The sequence below is a fragment of the Neopsephotus bourkii genome, unplaced genomic scaffold, assembly GCF_033783945.1.
Source record: "Neopsephotus bourkii isolate Nb327-2 ecotype Australia unplaced genomic scaffold, CSIRO-AGI_Nbou_v1 NB_753, whole genome shotgun sequence".
NCBI classification, from domain to species: Eukaryota; Metazoa; Chordata; class Aves; order Psittaciformes; family Psittacidae; genus Neopsephotus; species Neopsephotus bourkii.
The window spans coordinates 2,106,992-2,121,051 of record NW_026901251.1 but is presented as its reverse complement, the minus strand read 5'-3'; the positions used below and the strand labels follow the sequence as shown (position 1 = coordinate 2,121,051).

At 36.1% G+C, this 14,060-nt stretch overlaps 1 protein-coding gene across 7 annotated transcripts in view; it reads right to left on the bottom strand.

The window, feature by feature from the left end:
- Positions 1 to 14,060, bottom strand: part of NOL4 (nucleolar protein 4) — a 193,327-nt gene that overhangs the window by 30,371 nt on the left and 148,896 nt on the right. For all 7 annotated transcript variants that reach the window (XM_061354882.1, XM_061354885.1, XM_061354883.1 and 4 more), the window contains one exon: positions 2,529 to 2,642. In XM_061354882.1, coding sequence (XP_061210866.1) covers positions 2,529 to 2,642 — 114 coding nt within the window. The remainder of the gene's footprint in view (positions 1 to 2,528; positions 2,643 to 14,060) is intronic.

Genomic DNA, 14,060 nt, shown 5'->3' with positions numbered 1-14,060 from the left:
GCTTGTCCTCCATTAGACCTCTTGATATAATTTATGAAATGGTTATTTTCATTATCCAAATCTTATTTCCCCTTCCCTTCCCCCAGATTTTCACTGAAATTTGAAGGGTCCTCAAAGCCTGAGGACACCCATTGGTGTAATGCCCATTTTGGAAATTCACTTTTAAGAAGGAGAAGTAGAGATACGTTAACAAGAAAACAAGGCATTGGGGGTTTTTTTTCTGAGCTATGGAACAGTAAAAACAACATGCTGAACTGAATTTTTTGAACTTTATTCTGTTTAGGAAAAAAAATTTAACAAAAATATTTTATTTTGGATATATGTAAGAAAAGTGAAGGAAATTTGAAAATAAGTAACAGATAAAAGTTAGGCAGAGGAGAAGGATGGAACCCTCTTTCCTAATAGACACTCTCCCTGGATGTGAAGATACAGGTGCACTTTCCATCTCAGCATAGGAACCAAGCAGAGCAGTGTGTGTTAAATATTCCACTCAGAAATATTCTGGAACGTTTTCCTCTCAGTTTACTTTGTTAAAGTCGCATACTCAGAATAAATAATTACATTTCCATGGAACTGGGGCTAGAACCAAGGTTCACTGCTTTAATGTCTTAGCTATTCCACCCTGCAGGGTAAATTTCTCATTATAAGTTTTATGAAGCTACCTAACACACTTTCCTTTTTTTTTTTTTCTTTTTTTCTGCCAGGCAGAACTATTTAGCAAATCTATCCTGAATGCACAAATAGTTTTGCAAGCACCAAAGCTGTGTCAACCAAGTTAATTTAATGCTTGCTGAGTCAAATGGCTATTTGCAACTGTCTCCACAGTGTTTCCAGAACTCACTGCCAAAAAGAAGGCAGAGATGAAGGAAGCAGAACCCAACACCTGTCCTTTGTAGCAGCTTTGATACCTTAACATTATAATTGCAATTAAGGTGATCAGTTGGGAGACATTCTGCCCAAGATTTTTAATTCTGTAATGAAAAGTAAAGAAATACCTTGCCATTCAAGGATCAGAGAATCAGAATAGTTAGGGTTGAAAAGGACCTTAAGATCATCTAGTTACAAAGCCCTTCTGTGATAGTAATACCACAATTAGAAGGAAAAAAAAATCCTATTAATATGCTTTTTGAGTTCTGTCTACAGTTTTAATATGGTCTTTGTTTCAACAGCTCTCTGGCTCCCTGGATAGTATTATGGGATTATCATTTAAACCACTTGAAAACTCTGCCTCACCCTGGCTAGAGCAAGGAATTGACCCACAATTCTGTGCAATGAAAGTAACTGATGTTTGCACAAGTGTTTCTAGTTCTCCTTGGGGAAAGCACATCGACTTTGCAGCTTGGTTTGTTTGTTAGGTTTGTCTTTTTTTATTTTCACTGAAAAATCAGAGAATAAGAGAATAGGAAACCTGCAGAATCTGAATGAGCACTACTTCTAAACTAAGCCATAATTAACATTATGGTGCTTTGACATCCCATGTGATTTGTAAATCTTAAGGCAAACATACAGGAAGAATGAAAATACTAACAAAAAATATAACAGCAAAAAGAAATAGCAATATCCATTCTTACATCCTAAAACTATCAATGTTCCATGGACAGCAGTGTGAGCCCCTTATTCAGTTAGAGCACAACCTGAAAGAACTCAATGAGCCATGTATAAAAAGGAAAAGTTCTTTTAAAAAATGTTCTTTTCCATAAAAATACCAAAAAGGTCACCTACCATGAGAGAAACCGTATTTTGGAGCAACTAAGATATTACTAAGATTTGACTTTCTGATAATCATGAAGAGAAATAAAGCTTAATAGTCTTTGCAACAAGAATGTTAGGCATTCAACTGTATCTGTGCAGCAACTAAATAATCAAAGCCTGGAATGAGCTACCAGTTTGATTAAAAAAAAAAATAGACAACATGCAATTCTATTCTAAATCCTATTATGTTCTGTAAGAGGTGAATAATCACATAAGAAAAAAAAAATATTTATATGAGCTTTAAAAAGTCACTAATAAGTTAATTGACAGCATTTTGCTTTATACCACAATAACTTTTCTGTTTCAGGCAAACAGTTATTTTCAGAAACTTACACTATTTCACCTTACATTTACAAATGCATATACATTTTGAAAGAGAGTATGCGCACAGATAAATACACTGAGTCATGGACACATGCACCGTTTCTGTTATTTATGTGAATTATATATATACTGTATGTTCTGTTCCTCTTAATTCTAGTATGCTGATTACACGCTACAACCTCAAAATCTACAACCATTAAAAAGCAAATATATAGCTTTATCCAGCTGGACATTATAAATATACTAGACACCCTCATACGGCTTATGTAAATATAGACAAAGGCATGCTTGTGTATTCATTTAAAGAAGGAATTGCAGCTTTTGTATTTTAATCATTCTTCCTAGCAAGAAGCATATAAGGGATTGCACCACCCTTCTACATGGCATCCTATGTAAATGAGTCCAGTGCATTTATAAATACAGATGTGGTAGATCCCCAAACAACACAGTACCTGCTGTCTATCCAACCGCATCCTTTTTGCAGCATTTCTGCTTTCACTCTCACAGGCGGAAGCCAGGATACTCTCTGCAACTGCTGAAGTAAGGTGTGAGGGAATAGGTCGTGACTATGAGAGAAAAGAGAAACACAGAAATTATTCCTAGCATAATCCACGATATCCTTTTTCAAAGCACACAATGCCACCACCTAAGCAGGAAAGTCCAGTCATAGAAATGCAGTTTATACTAACAAAACAAGGAAATGGAACTTGTAAAGATGAAAAATGAAACTAGTTAGATGTTAAAGCTGCAGCTGATCCATAGATCCACAAGAAGCCCTTTCCCCCCACAGCTCTATTGTCCAGTGTGTTTAGTCTGGCTCATTAAGCTGTACTTTGAACAGACAGTGGCATATTCTCTGTGTTCCAGCAGCACCCTGGCCGTCTGATTCTTGTTAAGAAAACTGAAAGGCTTTTTATCCTGTACAGCATGTGACAGCGATGAGTAGTGTTTTTTTATAGTCATAAAAAAAAAAAAAAACACCACAAAACCCAAAACAAAAAACCTCAAGTGATAGGGCTGAAACATCACTCAAAACATAGCAGATTGTCAGAACATTTCAGAGCAGTCTCAATCTGTACTATATGAATATTTGCATTCCTTGCTGCAATATGACTGATGTGCTTAAAATGATTTTACAAAAAGCCCTGTTTTTCTTTTGATAATGCCAGCCTTCCAACACTGCAGATATTTTGTGGTTCAGCTAGATGTGGTTAAATTTTGGCTTCAAAACCTCTCATTACTAATTTCACAGTATTTACATATTTTAGGTTAAAGGTGCAATGAATCCCAAAACAAGGGAACGCTAAAATCTTTTTAGACCCATTGTTCATTATGAACCCCAATATGATATTCACTATCATTTCATTAAGAATTAGATATACTGTACACATATAAAACTTTTACACCTTTTTTTCTTAATTACATACAAAACAATCATTCTGAAAGAGGAAGCTCACAATGAAACTGGTCTTCATTAGCATACAAAGATATATCTGAACTACCAAGAAAGTAAAGAAAATGGAGATAACACCACAGATACTGATATACATAGAGCCCATTATAGAGACTGCAATTTCTTGAACCAGTTCTGAACTTTCATAAACTTCCAAAGCTTCATTGAACTCAAAACTACTATATAATTTTATACTGAGGAACTGCCTATGTGTGCCAGGGAAGGGAGGTTGTGGCGGGGGGTGGGGGTGGGAAGGGGGCTGTTTGCAGTTGTTTTTTTGTTTGGTTGTGGTTTGGGGGTTTGTGTTGTTTTGTTTTAATAGTTTTGCCTTCTTTTTTCCCAAAAGCATAGATATGAACCTACTATGAAGTGTCACCGAGGTTTGGCAGCAAGTTTTCCCACTTAGTTCTCAGACAGGCTTAGAACAGATTCTTTATATCAGCTTAACCAATTTTATGGTTTCCATAACATCCCAGAAACTGAGGAGCCAACCATTACTAATATTACATTTTCACCTTTAAAAATTAAAGTCCATTTATCGACTTTGGATGTGCTCTTCAGAACGCCAGTTTTTAATCTGGCACTGTAATTTCTCTAATGTATGGGACCACAGTCTACCTAGGACGAGAAGCCAAACCAGCTTTTAGAAATAGAGATTTATGGGTCTCCCTCACTGGTGCAATAGACTTATTTCTCCCCACTCATACAAGAACAAGCTCTCTGGCATAAGTGTGTAAGAAAGACAGAGGCTACAATACTACAATAAAATATACTTGGATTGATTTGACAGAACAAACTATTGAACTTGTTTCCAGTTTTGAAAATAAATCAGTCTAAGAGATGAGGGACACTGACATGTCATTACAGAAGTAATGACATTACAGTAACAGATACCTTCCTCAGACCTCCAGAGGAGGGAGTAAGTCTGCAAAAGGTTTTCACTGACAAAACGTATTTATTATTCTGCCTTCCTAAAATAGTAATGTTACTCTGAATTCACTATTGAATCACTTAGCCACACTAGATCCCTCCCCATATTTGGTTGTCCAGCATTAATTCTTCCACATCAGGTCTTTAATTAGACCTACGACTATACCTATACGTCAGTGGCTTTTTAGAAGGTGACATATGAGACAAAAACTTGATGTTCTGATCAGAAAGTAAAATGAGCCCAAGTTTCCCCGGCTTATTTGTTCATGGGAGAGAACGGGTTTATTGAAGCATTTTATAAAATAAAAAAATAAAGAAGTACCATAAAAATCAAGTAGTCATGTGCTTTTCTCTGAAAAAAAAAAGTGCAGTGGCTGTGTTCATTGTTGAAACATTAGAGGAAATCTCCAGGTAATGGAGTATCTTCCTCTTGAAATGTTTTAACCCATAATTTCTCTTACTTGTCAATGCAGCTGGCTGTTATGCTCGTGTCAAGAACTAGAATGAACATTAAGGAGAATGTAATGAATGCAGGGTTGAGTCACAGTAAAATACTGTAACAAAGCACATAAGAAAAATCATCGAATTAAAGTTCAGGCTCTGTCAACTTTGCTCAGGCAGAGCACCAGTCTGGCACTAACCTAGATGATGAACATAGTCCTCTGCCACTAAAAGTAGAGCTGTTAAAAAGAGGATTTTCTGTTCCATGATATACCATATCTGTGAATTGTCAAAAAGATCAATTTTTGAAAAGCCTCATCTAAGAGGAAAAATTGTTTTGAAATAACCACTTTTTAAAATGTTTTTAAATAAATTGAATTAGTAGCCCCATCTTCTAAGTGGCCCCTTCTGGCATAGCTTAACTTCTTCATACTCTGTATTTCTGATTATTTATGGTATCTGTCATGACTACCAGCTATAAACCTCCTTCTGTAGGAAGCTCAAGCAACCTAGCGCTTGTGGGGTTCTGAATATTTCTCAGTTCCATATCCAAGGGTGAGACACCAAGGCCTGGGGAAACATGGCTAAAGCAACCTCATTCAATTCTGCAGAAAAGAGCCTGCAGATCTCAGCCAAAGCAACATTTTCCAGGTTCCCAGGCTCCCCTCTGCAGAGCTGGGAGCTGAGTCATGGTTTCTTCATGTTTGGGACTATGGCAGGAAGTGCGGGAGCCAACAAGTCGTTATTGCCAATGGCTCCCAGGCTTCTACACAATCCCTGGATCCACAACCTGTCCACCGGACAAGCAGGAAATCAGTTTTCATTTTACTGGAGTATGTCAAAACAGAAAGCCCTTGACAAGCTAACATTCCTTAAAGGGAAAAAAGAGAAGGTCATCAAAAGATTCCCGACCATCTTTAACTGGCAGAATGTACCTAGTGTTGTTTGATACATAACATTCACAGCCCCAATCTGGTATCTCTTTCACTTCACCATGATGTAAGGCAGGAAATAACTATACTGAGATTACCCATGTGTAAAACAATAGATAAGAAGGAAGCCTCTAAACTTCAGACTACCAAAACAAGTGACTCACATGGCAAAATCAGAAGGCAGGAAAAACATTTTAGTGATTCTGAATCAATGACAGATAGAAAAGAGTAATTTGAAAGTTTTATAGTAACTTTCAGGTGAAGAGATGAATAAAACTTCTTGGGAATTTGCTAAACAGCTGAAAACAGACTTTCTGAGAAGATTATAAGCCTTATCCACCACACAGCAGCAGTATACAGAATTCTTTTCTATGTACTCAGAAACATGATACTGCTTGTGACTGCACTCAAACAGCAACCATGTTTTGAACACATGTTGGTTTTGGTTTTGTACATCTCTTCAGCTAGTATGCGACTAACATTCAGCCTCCAACATGATGGAGGTGAAGAGCATTTCTACACAAAAGGTAAGGGAAACCTGCTAGATTTCATCACGCACGTGTGGAGGCCTCTGTTTTTAACATATTTTGAAGTGACTGACATTCAGGAAGTGGTTGAAATTCCGTTGATAGCCCAAGGAAGATGACCAACCACCTCCAGTCCTCTCATATTTGAAACTGCATTTCAAGGTAATTTAAGCCTGATTCTTTAGACCACCAGAGAGCCTGTAGATGATAATGATGACAAAGCAACAACCACACTTAACCACCATATTGCGCAGGATGTTTTGCACGGTTTTAAGATAAATCATTTTTGTGAAAATTGATATGAAGACTTCATACACTCATCTCCTTATCTCTCTCTGAAGAGTGTCCAAATCATTGACAGACACTTTCGCATATTTCTCAATGAAAAACCAAATTAGCGAATACTTCTTTGTAGTCAAATGAGTGTTGATCTGCTTTAAAGAACATTAAAGCTAATGAAGAACCTTCCACAGCTTTGGTGGTCTTTGGATCCAGCTCTTAACAGTCAACATCTTACAACAAGCCTTTCTGGAGTTATGAAGTAATCTTGCAAGGTGGCTGCAAGTTTGCTGATTTTTTAGTAGTTGAAATCAGAAATAAATCCTTGGCTCAGATTCTCTAGAAGTTATCTTTATTAGTACGATCGATCTCTGATTCCTCAACATAAGAGACTGCTACTTTCAATATGCTGTAAAATACCCATTTGAAGTACAGCAACTGTATACAGTGCCACCTGGTCCTCTGCTTAAAGTGAGGCACCTTTGCAGCATCTTCATGGGAAACATAAAATACCTTTTCTGGCATAGTGACACAATTCCTGTATTTCTATATGGTATTTCTAAAAACCTGCTATGTTCTAATTCCAAATGTAAATTTCTGGTATAAATATACCAATTACTGATAGAAAAGGTGGATTATATTTCAGTCTAAACCACTAGGTATATTCACCAAAAAGAAGATTGCAATCTGCTGTACATGCTGTCCTTCTGTAGTTAAAGATCTATTGTCTCTAGAGTTACTACCTTGGCATTTTCTGTGAGATCCAGTATTTACTTATGAATAAAGACCAGAGTTGTCATACAGGATTGTAGATCTAGGTACTGTTACACCAGTTACACAAGTTACACAAGTTACACCAGTCTGATTTGGTTCTGAAAATATATAGCTATCTATTATGTCAGATAATGGGCACACATGAACACCTGTTAAAATGGTAAATTTTGTAGCCTGCCATTTGTGCATAAACACCACATTCTAGTTTAGGTCAGTTAACACTGAAAATGAGATCTTTCAGTATAATGTGGTAACACATAAACATACACGTTACTTTATTTGGTTCACAGAGACCCTAATATAAATCATAAAATCATTTAGGCTGGAAAAGACCTTTAAGATCATCGAGGCTAATCACTAACTCTGCACTGTCAAGTCCACCACTATACCATGTCATTAATTGTCACATCTACATGTTTTTTAAATACCTCCAGTCTAGGCACTCAACCACTTCCCTGGCCAGCCTGTTCCAATGCCTGACAACCCTTTTGGTGAAGAAATTTTTCCGGATATCAAATCTAAACCTCAACTGATGCAACTTGAGGGCATTTTCTTTTGTCCTAACGCTTGTTACTTGGGAGAAATATGAAATCTAATATAAATCCATGAATGAGAGCATAACTATTATTCAAGCTTGAAAACAAATAGTTTCAAGTTTTTCCAAAGCGATTGGGCATCTGAAGAGAATGCTTAAGATGCCTCACTGTGAGTAACTGAGTTTTTCCAGAACTATCACTAAGCATTTCATTGCACATTGCGCTCCTAACAAAGTGATACTCCCTAGTGGTCTCCTGCATGTAAGCTTTTTTCTCAGGTGTCATAAGACCAGTTCATTTCCAAAATGAAATAATGCAAATATGCCACATCCATCACTTTCATAATAACTTATTAAGATGTAACACAGTGAATTAAAACCCCAAACATAACAGCATGCAGTACCTAAATAGTTTTTGTTTTTTTTTTCATAGAAATCATCCAAAATACAAGACATGGTACACATTATCTTCAAATGAGATTTTTTGCTCAGGATACTGCAGAGAAATGTGACAGAACTGTCCTACACTACACAGTACAAAGGGTTTAGAAGCCTTTCGACAGAGTATTTTTAAATGTACAGACTGAAGTACAGTACTGCACTCTATTGGATGTACTTTTATAATTGTTAGTACAGCATCATGAAATCTGAGCAACTGCACTGGCACTGTAATGCTTGTAGCAATGTATTTCATTGAGGGGTTTGATGTATTTTGCTTAGTCTTGCAGTCTTATGGTAAAAACTGAATTGTTAACACCTACTAAGGAATTCAAAGAAATAACTAGAAATGTTTTTCTTCAATGACAGAAGTGGCTTTTAAAAATGTTCAGTGATGTTCACATCACTTTCTAAAATTTTCAGCTTTAAAGTACATCTAATTGAAACATCGTGTGTTGCACCTTGATTATGACAACACCTAAATATATCCATGTATGTCTTAACATATCCATATTCCTGTCTAAAAGTTAAGCAAGTGACACATTCCAATGAATCACCTTTCTGCTGCTGTACCTACATATAAGGCACTGACTGCTGAGGGAACCCAAGTCACCTAATCTCTCTAGAAAACTTGGGTAATATTACCTCTATCCCAAATTTATCTAGTATTTCAGAGGGACAGAGAGCCCCACTTCATGCTGATCTAACTCTTTCTGAATTAGGTGGGGAACAGATCGGACACTCCAATAACAAACAGTTTACTAGAAAAACTCCAGGGGACTAGGAAAAACTGAGTCCGATTTAACAGTACTTCCTGTTTTCCCCAAATACATTGAACTGGCTCTGCATCCTTAAGCTACTGGCACAAACTAGCTAATCAAGCAACATGCAACAGAGGTTTCAGTCTAAGTCAGAATCTCTGCATAAGAAAAAACTTACGTATTTACTACTCTTTTTCTGATTTCAAGCATACAAGTAATCAGGGTGAAAATATATTTACCGCAGATTTTATTTTTTTTTCCCTCATAAAGAAGGTGGGGGTTTTCTCTGTATTAGAACTTATTGCTATTTTGGAGGGGATTGTTTTTCTTCTAAATTCAATTTAAAAATGAATTCCTATCTTTTCCTCTGTCACAGAATGTAGAAGACTAATTGATCTCAGGTTGGTAGGTATTCTTAATTTTTTAGTTTTCACTCTTTTCCCAAATATCATGCCTTTTTCAAAGCTAACTTCATCACTTTCTACAAGGTTACTGGAAAAAAAATCTACCTTCTTCCAAAACTGCCCATACTTGCAATAGTTTTTGAAAAGCAAAAAGTACATGAGACAGATTTCAAAAGCAGTTCTTAAAAATCACATGACTATTCAGGGAGAAGGTAGAAGGATATTTTAGAGCCTTAGGGAAACTTGTTTCTAGCATTTATTTATTTTTAAGGATATCTGAGACATAATGGAAAAAAGTCAAAGTTTGACAGAGAGTAGCTTTACCCTTTTCAACCAGGTTGCCCATCAGACTTACGTAAGTTAACCAATGTCAAACAAGAGTGAAATACTTAAAGGTAAGTGACTGATCAACAGAATTTGGGGTATAGTACAAAGCAGCAACTCTTATTATTTGTAGATCTTCATGTAACTGTTCTTATGATAATTTTCTTAATGTTTCCCAGCTTATAAATCAAGATTAGGTACGCATCCCTGGATTCACAAACCTTCATCGTCCTGAAAATGCTCATGACCTTTCCAGGCATAAAAGACCTGGAGGATTGAAAAGCCATGTGACTGCAAGGGCAGATGGACTATTAAGCATTAAATTCAGTAAATAATGAAAGCCTCCTCTCTCTAAAGCTAGAAGTTAAAAACAGAGGCTAGATACCTATCTCAAGAAGATTTTATATGACCTTCTGAAAACCAGTCCCCAATGAAAGTTACTCAATCACAATACAGAAGCCCTTCAAGTCACTAAATATACACATTTAAAACACCTTGATCAACATGTCCATAGCTGCAAATTGTTAAAACACCTTTTACAGTCAGTTGGACAACCAAGTAATAAAAGCAGTGAAAGATACAGTTATTTGTTACTGAGGCTGACAATAGGACAGAAGGAGCTGGGATGAACACCAGGATTTAACTGAGGAACTGTCATCAGGCATAGTGTGATTCTTCTTCTCTGACAAATCTAAGCTGGTCTTGGGACAATGAAAAGCATTTATGACTAGTCTTTTCTCTCCAATGAATAAGAAGAACACTTCGATACTATTGCTTTGTATTGCAATAGTGCCTAGGAAGAAGGATTTCCTTTCGCTTTAGAAAAGGATCTCTTTGTGAATGAGAGTTTAAGACCTTGCTCTTGAATTGGGATGCCCATACAAAAAGGTACTATAAGATGCAGTTTTACACTGAATGCTGTGAGACTGATGACAGGAGATCATGAGGATGGAAGTAGATAGCAGAAAGAAAATCTAATTAAGTCAATTCAACCACACTTGATTATTTCTAGCAACTAAATTTTTTTCTGGACTGTAACTAAATAGATATATACCACATATCCTCAGCAGCTGTCAACCATCTTTTCCTTAATTGACAGTTTTCTATAAATGCAGAGGCTGGGACAAATCTAAAGGACAGTTTATAAAAACTGGTGAAACAGGTCAGTTGACCATTTTAGGGAGAAAATTCCTCCTGTATCGCATACATAGGTCACAAAACTCTAACTGTATTAATATCAGTCCTTGAGAAAGAAGTAATAATTTTTTTTCTTGCTTATGGGCTAATGAAGAGAGAAAGATTTTCTTTAAGAACACCATAAGAAATTCACAAAGTGCTACAGCACAGTGCAGGTGGAAGCACAACCTAGAGATCCCTCACAATGAAAGATTCTGAGCAAGATCACAGAACTTAGTAAGAGATCATTCTCAACAGTCTATAAGCAGGAGACATTGGGAGGAGAAAAACAATTTTACAATTCATGAGGAAAACTTTGACAGTGCCTTTTTGAGGGATATGCTTGTGTCAGAAGGAAAATGGAACGATTAAAAGCTGAAGAGTCAAATAGGGAAAGCATTTCCCATGTAGAAAGGAAAGTCCTCAAAGGAATATTTGTAACAGGAAGCTATGCCAGCTGCCTTGGAATCCTTGCACAACTATCTGTCATAACTAGAAGCAGAGTAACTACAAGCAATCTCTTAAAAATATTAATACTAAGAAACACATTAATTAACAATATGAATGCTCATGAGAGTGAGCCTTTCCCATTACCTCAGAGCTAGAATTGGCCTGTTATACAGCAAGAACTGTCATTTGGATTACAGATGGCAAATAACTGACAGAAGCAGGCTTCAGGCATGGTTTTTTCATCTCTACCATGCTGTCTTACACTAATTTAACTTAGTGTTTACATTTTCTCATCACTTTACAATGATGCTGTAGATAGTCGCACTGTTCCACACACAGTCTGAACTGTCATATGCTATGAGATTATTCTCTTTTTCTCTTGCAACTAGGTGCTCAAAATGTAGCATTCTGAACCTGAACAAAATGAAAAACTTGTGTTTAGTATGTCTACAGTAAAAGATATCTCCTGTGGAGATTATTATTTGACATCCTATTTAATATAACAACGGTAGCACTATTGCTCCTGAGGAGATATCATCCTGTTTTGCTATATTTGAGGGTAGCATCTTACACAAATCAACACCAGCATGTCCCTTCATGATTGTTTTTAACAAATGTTATTATCCAGACAAAGTGATTCTTTTCCACTGCCAAATGGTAAAGACATTAAAATAATCATACAGTTAAGTGCCTCTGTCCATGGTAGAATTTTTTTAAAGTGCTTATAATCAGGAGATGCTGATACAGTAATTTAAACATTAGAAAATAATTAAAACCAACAAATGGATACATAATAAATTTCAGAATTATTCAAGATATAAAGATAAAACACCACTTATTATCTTATGAAGTTAATAGGAGCTGCCCCAAAGGGTTTGGACATTCTTTGGCTCAAATGAGGAAGCCAGACAGATTTGCCTTCAGGCCCAAGAGGACTGAAATCTCTGGCATGAGCTCCAGTGCCTTGTCACTTCCATTCATGGGCACCAAAGTCAGTATTTTAGAGGGTAATTTGTTTGTTTAAAAGGAAATAAAGCCCATCATAAACTGTCATAGAACATTATAAAAATAGAGAATATTTCTGAACTATAAAGACTGCCTATTTCGATCTCTTCTCCTTTTCCCCTTCCAGGAATAAATTTGTTCCTGCAATTTTTATTCGTATGAAAGTAACATTTACAAATGTGCACTGAAGTCAAGCCAACCTAGCTCTTATGGGTCATACTCTAAGCCCCTTCAGATAGCAAAACAGTTGTGCAAGTCTTTCAGATGACAAAAAATGAGCTAGTTTACATAACTGCTCATCAGTGTGAATAATGACAGTAATGAGGCCATAAACTGGAACAGTGAGGGGACTTGCACGCATCAGCTATTTATTTAATTTTTTTTATTTTCAGTTGGAAGTACAGCAAAATAAAAATATTTGGCATCATGAAAGCTGAACTTGATACTGCTGGATTATTTTCAGCTAGAGCGAGTAGATGCAATTTGATGCTACTTAGTGTATCATAGAAAATATTTACTTTGTTTTTTTCTGCCTTCATTTTGCTAGGCTATACAATCTGACATGTACACCACCAGTCAATCTTTGGCACTTCTATCTATACAGATGTCCTTTATTCTACCTGTCTTGCTTCATCTGTGTTTCCATTGTTTAAAGACAGTGTTATCTGAATGTTTCGAATAATAAAACCATGCAGTTGACTAGAGATACAAACACATACAAAAATTTAATTTGTCTTTTTTTTTTCTGTTATCCAGTCTTACCCTACAAATAAAACTGAGCCTTTGTTCTTAAAACTGCCAGCTAACATCTTAAACAACATATGGAAATTACAAATATTCTGCAAAGACTGCAGGAAAGAGAAAGAGAAGAAGAGAGAAACAGTAAAATTCAATCATCTCCAGTAATTTTTTAATGTAATCAATGGGTTTGCAGATGACTCATTAAAAAAAAATAATGATATGTTTAATCACTAAATGATATCTATTTGTAATGATGAGGTGGTTTTATTGTAATCTAAAGGCCAGAGTTACAGCTAAGACACATCAAACACAAGGTGTACAGCTACCTAATTTCTTCTGACTTTCCTGGGTTTGGGAAATACCAAAGGGACTTAGAGATAATGAAGCTACCAATTAATTAGAAGACTTATTATTTACCCATTTTTGTGCTACTGAGTAATATTAAAACATTAATGTCTGAAAACAGTGACAGTTGAATACTATTATAATTTTCATGGGGTTTGGTTCATTTAAAATTACCAAACCATTGAGATGCTCATACTGAAAGTCTGATGTCTGTTTTAAAACCATTTAATGTGTTTTGAACACCTATATATAAACTAAGAGATTTCAAAGGAGTAATTTTCACTGAGAAGTAATAGGCTAACATATACAAGAAAAAAACCTAAAGCCAAAACCATTGCCAGTGTGATGTTACTACACTGGGCATTTTCTTGATTATAGCATCTCTCTGGCAGGGTCTAATTTTTACAGAGTTCACGGAAATCCAGTTAGCAGAGGCATTTTAAAGAAAAATCCATCTTACTGCAAGACT